The sequence below is a fragment of the Sinocyclocheilus anshuiensis genome, unplaced genomic scaffold, assembly GCF_001515605.1.
Source record: "Sinocyclocheilus anshuiensis isolate Anshui unplaced genomic scaffold, SAMN03320099.WGS_v1.1 scaffold451, whole genome shotgun sequence".
Taxonomy (NCBI): Eukaryota; Metazoa; Chordata; class Actinopteri; order Cypriniformes; family Cyprinidae; genus Sinocyclocheilus; species Sinocyclocheilus anshuiensis.
Genome location: NW_015549630.1, coordinates 1,310,980 through 1,321,292, shown reverse-complemented (window position 1 = coordinate 1,321,292; position 10,313 = coordinate 1,310,980). Strand labels below are relative to the sequence as shown.

General features: G+C 36.4%; 1 protein-coding gene and 1 long non-coding RNA gene across 2 annotated transcripts in view; one reads left to right on the top strand and one right to left on the bottom strand.

The window, feature by feature from the left end:
- Nucleotides 1-10,313, bottom strand: part of rimbp2b (RIMS binding protein 2b) — a 141,387-nt gene that overhangs the window by 31,182 nt on the left and 99,892 nt on the right. The window contains exons 8-15 of the mRNA XM_016448627.1: nucleotides 10,263-10,283; nucleotides 8,762-8,803; nucleotides 8,291-8,501; nucleotides 5,649-5,818; nucleotides 3,552-3,631; nucleotides 2,463-2,572; nucleotides 1,399-2,169; nucleotides 267-404 (exon numbers count right to left, since the gene is read on the bottom strand). Coding sequence (XP_016304113.1) covers nucleotides 267-404; nucleotides 1,399-2,169; nucleotides 2,463-2,572; nucleotides 3,552-3,631; nucleotides 5,649-5,818; nucleotides 8,291-8,501; nucleotides 8,762-8,803; nucleotides 10,263-10,283 — 1,543 coding nt within the window. The remainder of the gene's footprint in view (nucleotides 1-266; nucleotides 405-1,398; nucleotides 2,170-2,462; nucleotides 2,573-3,551; nucleotides 3,632-5,648; nucleotides 5,819-8,290; nucleotides 8,502-8,761; nucleotides 8,804-10,262; nucleotides 10,284-10,313) is intronic.
- Nucleotides 7,839-10,313, top strand: part of LOC107659614 (uncharacterized) — a 25,067-nt gene continuing 22,592 nt past the window's right edge. Inside the window, exon 1 of the long non-coding RNA XR_001630932.1 lies at nucleotides 7,839-7,898. This is a non-coding gene — a long non-coding RNA (uncharacterized LOC107659614). The remainder of the gene's footprint in view (nucleotides 7,899-10,313) is intronic.

The following is a 10,313-nucleotide window of genomic DNA, read 5'->3' as shown; positions in this document are numbered from 1 at the left end:
ATTTATTTATTTGATAATTAATGATTAGTATTAATCATGACCCCTGATTTGTAAATTCTGTAATAAGAAATATTCCTACCACTGGAGCAATTCAGTCTTGAAGTACCATCTTGTTTTTGCAAGAACGCATGTCGAGCTATGACACAACAAAATATTATGCAATTAATCAGATTGAATTTTGAATTGACTGACAGCCCTACAGATAACCAGATCTCAAATCACTATAATAAGAAATTGCGATGAGTCTGCGTTCAGTGTTGACCCACCGGCTGGCTGTGTGCAGAACTCCACTGAGACCTCCTTCTTCTCCCTCTGCTCAAGGGGAAGCTGCCAGGGCATCTGATGGGACCGGGCCACCACCCGTATCTTATACACCGTCATGGGCTTCAAGGTTGCGGGTTCGAGTCTCGTACTGGCAGGGATTGTAGGTGGGGGGAGCGCTGAATGTACAGCGCTCTCTCCCACCTTCAATACCACGACTGAGGTGCCCTTGAGCAAGGCACCGAACCCCCAACTGCTCCCCGGGCATTTCTCCGCAGCAAAAATGGCTGCCCACTGCTCCGAGTGTGTGTTCACAGTGTGTGTGTGTGTTCACTGCTGTGTGTGTGCACTTTGGATGGGTTAAATGCAGAGCACTAATTCCAACTATGGGTCACCATACTTGGCCACATATCACGTCACTTTCACTTTCATTGTGCTAACAACCATTTAGAAGCAGAACATTTTTGCAACCACATAGCAACGGCCTACCAACTACACACAACATCCTGGCATGGCAAGTTTTGCACAGTTTTTAAAAGGGCATAGTAATAGTGATAACTAGTGCTGACAATTTAAAATGCCAATTTATTATGAAAATTTAAAATGAAAAGTTATAGGTTGTTAAAATCATATGCTCTCCAAGGCTATATGTATTTAACCCCCCCAAATAAAAAAAAAAACAGGAATAATGTGAAATATCATTACAATTCACAATAACAGGTTTCTATTTTAATATATTTTAAAATCTAATTTATTTATGTGATGGCAACAACAAATTTTCATCAGTCTTTACTCCAGTCTTCAGTGTCACATGATCCATCAGAAATAATTCTAATATGCTTGGTGATCAAGAAACATTTCTTCTTCTTATTGTTATAAATATTGAAAACAATTGTGCTGCTTAATATTTTTCTGTAAACTGTGATTTTTTCTGGATTCTCTGATGAATGCTCAAAAGATCAGCACCGATTTGAAATATACATTACAACATTACAAAAGTCATTATTGTCACTTTTGATCAATTTAATGCATCTAATTAAATAAATGTCTTAATAAATAATTATTATATTTAATTATATTCATAGTTTATATATATATTTTTTTAATTATCATCTATCTATCTATCTATCTATCTATCTTTGTACCCTCCAGGCTTCACAACATCATACTCCACGTCGTTCAGGAAGATCATGTGGCTGTAGTTGCTGTTGCTTGGCATCCAGGTGAGCTCAGCCGATACTTGCGTGATGTTCTCCACACGAAGGTAATAGGGCGCCACCACCACATCTTTCCCCACCAGCAGTGTGCAGCGCAGCGGATCGGAGAGCCCCCGCTCCGTCATGCTCTGGATGGAGATGCGGTGCGTACAGGAGGCCAGATTCAGCTTCTCGATCAAAGACTTGGTGCGGCCACCGCAGGGCACACTCATGCGTACCTCCTGATCCACCAGCACATTGTAGCCGCTGGTGGGCGTCCACCCGGGCAGCACCACCGGAGGGTCCCAGCTTATGATAACACTCTTGGCCAGCTGCTTGATCAAGGTAATGCGGCGGGGGTAAGGCACGATGTCTTCTCCGATCTCGTCGATGTTCACGTCCAGATTGCCTGTGCCATTGCTGCAGGGTCCCAGAAAGTCCATGCCCAGCCCCATGCTCATGCCCAAGCTGCTCACCCCGCTGCTGCTGCTGGTGCCCGTCCCGGTGCCCGAGCCCAGGGCATCCAGCTTCTCTGAGAGCAGCGTGCTGAGTGTACTCACGGCACTGCTGGGCATGGAGGCGGCGGGGCTGTGGTTGAGGTAGGACGGTTCCTTGATGCGGTCCAAGAGAGGAACTGACGGGAGCTCCTCATCCTGGACAAAGTCCACAAAGTTGGAGGGAACGAGACCCTGCTGTCCGTCCAACATCTCACCTGGAGAACAGAAAAGGGTACCGTGTGATGAATAGGAGCATGAACAATTGCTGCTGAAAATTCAGCTTTGCCATCAAAGGAATAAATTACATTTTAAAATATATTCAAATAGAAAACTGTTATTTTAAACTTTGATAATATTTCACAATATTACGATTTTACTGTATTTTTAATTAAATAAATGTGGCCTTGTTGAGCATAAGAGACTACTTTCAAAAATTGTAATAAAAAAAAAAAAATCTGACTGATGCCAAACTTTTGAAGCTCTAAAGTAGTCCTATAATGTGACATACCCTCATAGAAGCCATCCTCATCCATGGTCCCATAAACATACAGGTACTTCCCAGCCACCAGGGGGAGCTCTGCTTCAGGATGCTCATTGGGACCATCATAAGGGTTATAACTGCAGGGAGGACATGCTGAATTCAATTCATGGACTTCATTATTATTAATATTAAACCATACATTAAAAGGTATATTCTGGATTAAATAAAAAAAAAATAAAGTAGAAGTCTACATTTTTTAAATGTCAAAATAGTATTAGCACAAAATTCTGACATTGCTAGGCCATTTGTAGGTTGATTTTTGTTTTCTCTGAAAAGTTAAACACTGTAGCTCTGTACTTGGTTTGTTCGAACATACCAACCAGCCTGATATAATAGGGTGAATCCCATTTGAAACAATTTTTCATTATTTTTGGGATACAATCTTGGAAGCCTATAGGGAAAGATGACTGGAGGGTCTAAAGGCAGAATGTGAAGCTCATATTTTTGGTGAACATTTTATGGGAATGCTTCAGTTTGATATTCAAACTGTAAAAGTATGTATGTGTCCTGTTCAGGTGGGACTACTTTTCTAGGCGGATGAAGTATTTGGTTGTGGAAACAATGCTTTGCAGATGCTTACATCACAACCTTTTCTAGTATTTTTAAATGGATATCACACCCGTTTTACACAGTTTACATGATTTTACCAAAAATTGAATAGACTGGATATCATTTTGCAATTGCATCAAACCATTTCATGCTAACACATACCGTATGATGTTATAATAAGTGCTATGATTATACTATCAAAACAGTGTGAAAGCACATTTTAAATGTTTATCTGCTGTGCTTGGTAGATGAGTCGAAATTCTTGTCTGTGGTAATTGACAGTGTGCACAGATGTTGGTGATATACTAAACTTGTACTTAAACCAGAGTATTTCTTAAAGGCAGACCTGATACTGTGACTATCGCTATTCTACACCTAATCGTTACAGCTAATAGCATGATATAACAAATCATTATCGCTAATGACATGTTATAACCTATTATTACAGCAAATGTCCTATTGTAACATATTGTAACTTGTTACAACAGCTGTAGTGGATCCACTCACTTGTAGCGGGCAACACACAGTCGCACTTTGCCTGTGTATCTGGACTTAGACCTGGGGGACGAGCCTTGCTCTTTGTCCATCTAAAGGAGAGAGGAAAAGCAGATAGATGAGTTAATGGTCAGCTTTACTAGCTTACAGCATTGTTGTTGTGAAGCAGCATGCTAAGCTTCACCAGAACAGGGAGTTTAATGCTTTGTTCAGACAGATTTTTTGGCATAGCTGACACAAATCTGTTTAGTTTTTTGTAGTATGAACAGCAAACAAACCACATGAAATCCAATGTTTACAAACCTGATCCAAACCACATTCATATGTGCTTTGAAAACCGATTACATCTGATTTTCTAGTCTAATTGGTCAGATCGGATTTCAGAATATCCACTTTTTATAATTCAGGATATGTCTTTTGAAATTGTGCTGATGTAGATACACTAGATATTGGTCACACTTCCTAAAGTGGATCATGTTTAATCAAACGGCAAAATGACACTGTGCACACTCAGACCTAAAGATCAGATTTGAAAACCAAATCGGATTTATGTGTAGTATGAACAACGCCTAAGAGAGTCAATGAAAAATCAGTGGGTTATAAAACATAAGAATGAATGTTTTTCGAGTTTTGATTTTTGATAAATGTTTGGGCAAAAATGAAGTCTGAAATAACTGAAAGCAAAGTCTAGTGTGCAATCTGATAATGTGGGCGATTAAGCCAATAACACCAGCAGAGCACAGTCTGAGCAGACAGATTGGACTATTCACACCCACACACTCTCTCACACACACAGCCTGTCAATGCATACTGTAATTATTCTCATAATGGCCAAATCACTGTGGTACATGACACACTATTAGAATCTACTTTGCTCTCTTAGAATCTAGAATATATTGGTTAGAAAAAGAATCTATTCTATTCGACTATTTACAAACCTTTCAGTTTAATAGTTTAGTCTCATCCTGTTTTTATTTTTTAAATAATCTTTAAACTTTATAATACATTTAAGTTAAAAAATTAATTAACAAATATTAAAAAATAAATTTAAGTGAACATTTTTCAATGGACTCTTTTCACAGACTGCGATGATACATTTCCAGAGTTATTAACATTGTAGATCTAGTACAGTTTTTAATATTTTCATTTTTTCTTAAGTCATGTCTGAAGGGCGTTGTTAGGCATGACACAAATCGGAGTGCCTGCAATCCCTTCAGCTGTGACTTATTCACAATACAGCACACCTTGAGTACCTTTTTTCTTACATACATTACCTTTAGATTTAAAAAAAAATAATTAATTAATTAATTAAAAACTGTTGTTAATAACTCTGGAAATGTATCACAGTCTGTGAAATGGTTTCCACACAAGAAAAATATTAAAACCAAAAATGTATGTATTGATTCATTAAAGTTTGTTAAATGCACATAGAACCAAAACCAAAGTCCAACACATTAACATTCTTGTGCTGGCTTGCAAGCCCTGGCATTTCCTTCAGATAATGCAAATATAATCGATTTTATTCTGTAGAACCTCAGTTCTTTTTATATATTTAATTTTTGGTTCAAAAGATTAAACCTCAAGACTAAAATCAAACTGTAAATGGTTAACATTAAAGGGGTCATGAACTGAGAAATCAAAATTCCCCTAATTTCTTTACATATAAGAGGTAATTTTACTATAAAAACATCCTGTAAGTTTCAGAACTCAAAACTTTCTTGTTAGTCCAAAAACAGCTTATATTGAAGCCAATCTGCCAAAACGACAGCTTGTGGAATGTTCTACTCTATAATCATGTGGCTAAACACCGTCTCCGCAGAAAAAGATCAACGCCTACTTCTACATCACTGCCTGTTTAGCCCCGCCCTCCGATTCGGGCATGTAGTGTAAATAACGAGAGAGGCAAACACAGGTCTATGCAGAAACCAAATGATAAAGATGGATTCAAAATGAAGAGCCTATTACTTCTAAATTATGATGTTTTTTGATGTAAAAATCTTAATTAAATTATAAGTGGACCTCAGAGAAATAATAAAAAAGGGCAGTTCATGACCCCTTTAAAGGTAAAACGAACTAACACTGACTGATTGGTTGGTTTGTCATACTCACAGCAGTGGCGATGACGGGCCGCACCTCTGAGAGGAAGGCCTGCCGTGGGCTGGAGGGTGTGCTGCGTGACAGGAAGGTGGGTTTGACAGACAGGAGCTCTACCTTCTCCCCCTCAGTCATCTGCAGAGGCCGAATGAGCTCTGAGATCTTACTCATCGAATCCTCATTACCTTTACACACACACACACACACACACACACACACACACACAAAGGTGACTGATTACTTCATTACTGTGTATGGTCCCATACTCCCACCATCTCAGCACATCATCACTGCTGTTGATCTTATCAGTCTTCAGATTTTTCAGCATTAGACATTGTTTCATACTGCCTTATGGGAAGGGTAAAGGATGAAGGATGGTAAACTAAAGGTGAGCAAATATGAGTGAACTATAATCAATCAATACCTTACAAAGAGATTTGGACAGGAAATATACACTACTGTTCAAAAGTTTGGGGTCAGTAAGATTTTCTTGTTTTTGAAAGAAGTCTCACCAAGGCTGCATTTATTTAATCAAAAATACAGAACAGCAATTGTGAAATATTATTACGATTTAAAATAATAGTTTTCCATTTTAATACATTGTAAAATGTCATTTATTCCTGTGACGACAGCTGAATTTTCATTACTCCCGTCTTCAGTGTCACATGATCCTTCAGAAATAATTCTAATATGCTGATTTGCTGCTCAATAAATATTTCTTATTATAAGTTTTTGGTGGAAATTTATTTTTTCATAAAGAGTTAATTAAGAAGAAACAGCATTTATTTCAAATATAATTATATAAATATATTAAATATATTTTTTGCAACAATGTCAATGTTCTGTACTGATCAATTTAATGCATTCTTGCTAAATAAAAACTATTAATTTCTTTTAAAAAAGTTTAAACTGTAATCTATGTATTTGCATGAACAAAATGACAAAAAAAAATAAATAAAATAAAGCAATAAATATCTGTGAGACAATCTTGTGGAGAAATCAAAACAAATGAAAACAATTGCACACAGAAAAAAACATACTGCGGCAAAAAATGTAACTTAGTTTTTATATTTATAACATACAGTATAGCCTAGTTAAGCAACATGACATGACCAAGAGAGTGAAGTTTAACCAGAAAACCGCAAATTTGACTGATTTTATACAAGAGTTAATATACATTTTCGTAAAATATTGTCAATGTTGACTGTTTTTGCTCGATTTGGTTAACAAAAATAGTTCCAAACAAAGATCACAGCAGAACAGTCACGTATCTCTGAGCAACACACTGCGGTGTTTTGTAACTGAATTATTCACGTTTTTGAATTAATTATTTGTGTCAATGATTCAGTGGCCTATTGATTAAGACACACACCTTCATTCTTGAATGAATCAGCCGTCTGAAAGAATCGTTTGAATGATTGGCTCAATGACTCAATCATTAAGACAGTGACTTGTTGCCACCTACTGGCGGTTTACTTTCATATTTAAAAATAGCTTATCTTTAAATTTTTTCCAACATTTCAAATTTGTATATTTAAAAAAAAAACTGATTTAAAACAACAAGTTCATAATATTATATTATAATTTTGCAGTGTAAAGGCATTCATGCTACATTTCAGCTTCATTAAACTGTCTGTGTGATTGCATCTAAATACCACTTCAGCTGCCACTTTCTTCTGCAGTGGAACGCAATGTCTCGTTCCCTACTCAGGGAACCATGGTTACATAAGTAACCTGAGACGTTTTGTTAATACTAATTTCATTTGATTGCTAATCGCCCTATAGTGTCTTATTATATTAAGTGCAATTATAAAAAAAATGTAAGAATTCGATATGAAAGATGACGCATGCATTTAATACGGTTAGGAAAAAAATGCCATTTAAATACCAATTTAAATAAATTTTAGTGTCGGTGCGCTGCCCACGAGGCCATCGGCGCCGACATGTAGTGCCGTTGCGCTTCGGGCATCCCGAGTTCAAGTCCCGGCTCACAGACCTTTCCCGATCCCACCCCCCCCCTTCTCTCACCCACTTCGCTTCCTGTCGACCTACTGTCCTATCTAAATAAAAGACATAAAACGCCAAAAAATAAATCTTTAAAAATAAATAAATAAATACATTTTAGTATGCAGTAACTTTAGTCATATAAAACAATTTCCCACCAACAAAATTGTGGCCAGTGAAAATGCTGAGTGGCTAGTAAATTTGGAAAACCACTAGCCACAGAGGCTGGTGAGCAAAAAATGTCAAGCCCTGCATATATATGTGTATATTTAGCTTTTTTGAAATACTGCATACAAATATATTGTTACATTGTTTACAATTAAGCCAAAAAGTATTTAGGCACTGTCATACAGTAAAAATTATTCAGAAAAGTGAAGTTAGCTCTGAAAACATTATTTGAATTTCTAATGCAATGACAAAGATTCCCAAAAGTTATTTTTCAAATATTTCCATATATTCCAAATATTTTGAGGTTCTTGCATATTATATATCTAAGATCTAGTAAATTAATTTGAATGAATAAAATGGTAAAATGTCAAATATGTATTTTCACCACCACATAATGAAAAGAAACCATACCATGTTGCAGTGTAACTCTGATAAATATTTAAGGAAGTGTCAACACATGGCCTTCTTCAATATGCATACTGTACCTTTCCCGGAGGGGGCAGTGAGGCCGTTGAGGAGCTGGGAGAGGGTGAGGGGTTTGGTGGGTGAGCCGGGCGAGTCGCCCCCTGTCAGCTGACTGCTGCTCAGGATGTCTAACTTCCCAGCCTGCAACCTGAACTTCTCCAACTCTTTTGACAGCAGGTTAAACTGCTCACTCTGTGTCCGGCATTTTTCCTCCAGTTCTCTCACTTTAGCCTGGAAAGAAAAAGACGGAGGAAAAGAAAAAAAGAAAAGAGAATGTCTAGTATTAAAAACACACACAGGCCAGTTTGGCTGGTCTGTGATAAAAGCATTGACATTTAAAACTGGTAACAGCTTTATTAACATCTGCACTTCACATTAACTAACCGATGAATGCTAATGAATAGAGCCTGCCAACTCTACCAACTGTGAATGTTGTAAACAACCTACAATACTACAAAAAATGCCTACATCTAAAAGGAGGTTTTTCCTACCAAAAATCGCATTGTGTTCTTAGTGCGAAGGAAACTTCTCAGCTTCAGACACCAACAGAATCAAACAAAGACAGGAGTCAATCTATGTTCAGCTGTTATTGTACATCAAATCTCTGTTTTGATCACGATGTTAGCGATGGGAAGTACTATTAAATGGAGGAGGGTACCACACATGCCAAAATAACAGTAAAAGCTGATGATCATTTGACGAAACTCACATGTATACTTGTACATCAAAACTATAAACCACATTAGAGGATCATGCGAGTTTGCATTTTAACAAGTCAAAACTTTACACAAAACTGTAACTTGACCTGTTATACTTACAGTATGTCTTGTGTAACATGTTTATGCACAGTTACTGTACAAGTTCACATAAATGACTAAATATGGCTTTTTGGGCAAGGAAATTAAAGGAAGACATGTCACGTTCTGTAATCCATCAGTCATGTTTGTTGTTGCTGATCTGATCTGCAAACGCACATATCCATGAGGCGCTAACAGGATTTAGCACAAGGCAGCACCCATGCATCGCAACACAGGAGGAGCAGAAAGGATCAGGCAATGAATGAGAAACTTTTACCACTGAGTTAAGAGACCAAACTGACTTTTGCAGCACTTTCATTTGTACTTTTTATGAAGTACATACATGCCCTCAACTACAGAGGCTGCCCTCATCTTCATTTATCTCCCGTGTTTAGCTTCTTTACTATCAAAAAATGCCTCCCAAGAGGAATGAGGAGACAACAGAACGCTTTCAAACAAATAAAAATAAACTACAATAATACAATAAAATAACAGTCGAAGACATTTTACTCTTTGTTTACTGAAGGTAGAGGTAATTCAATGACAACTTTTGTCTTTGTTTTTCATTAGATAAATGTCTATTGGGATGGCAACATGCTAAAAATAATACAATTGAAATGATAGTAACAAACAATTAATTGTAATATTTAAATGTAATAATATTTTTAGATTTAATAGTTTTTATATGCATTTATTTAGTTTTTATTTAATTTATAGACTAATATAATTATTTAGTATTTTCCAAATACTAATTATCCATTTAATTTTAATTTAATAAAATGTATATCTTGTTATTAATAATAAAATTAAAACAAAATGATTTTTGATAATGTTCATTTTTTTATAACATTATCAAAAAAACAAAACAATAAAATAAAAATGCAAAAAAAGCAGTTGTTTGGATTTAAAGACAAGCAAAACGTGACCTGTTTTACTTTAAACATTTATAAAACACAAATAACTTTTGTCAGGTACGTATAAAATGACTATGAAGACTGATGGTTTGTCCTAAAAAGGTTCAATAATTTGATCTATGGCGATATAGATCAAAGATATTGATCAAATGTTTACAGATCAATCATGGATGAGCGGTACAATAATTGACAGGACAGCTAAACGAGGTGATAGGAACTACCCCCAATGAATCACACGGGGAGGAGAGGCAGAGCTTTGAGGAGAAGTAACTCGAAAATACCTGCATGCTGTCCAAGTGATTCTGTATATGCAAAAAAAAAAAAAAAAAAAG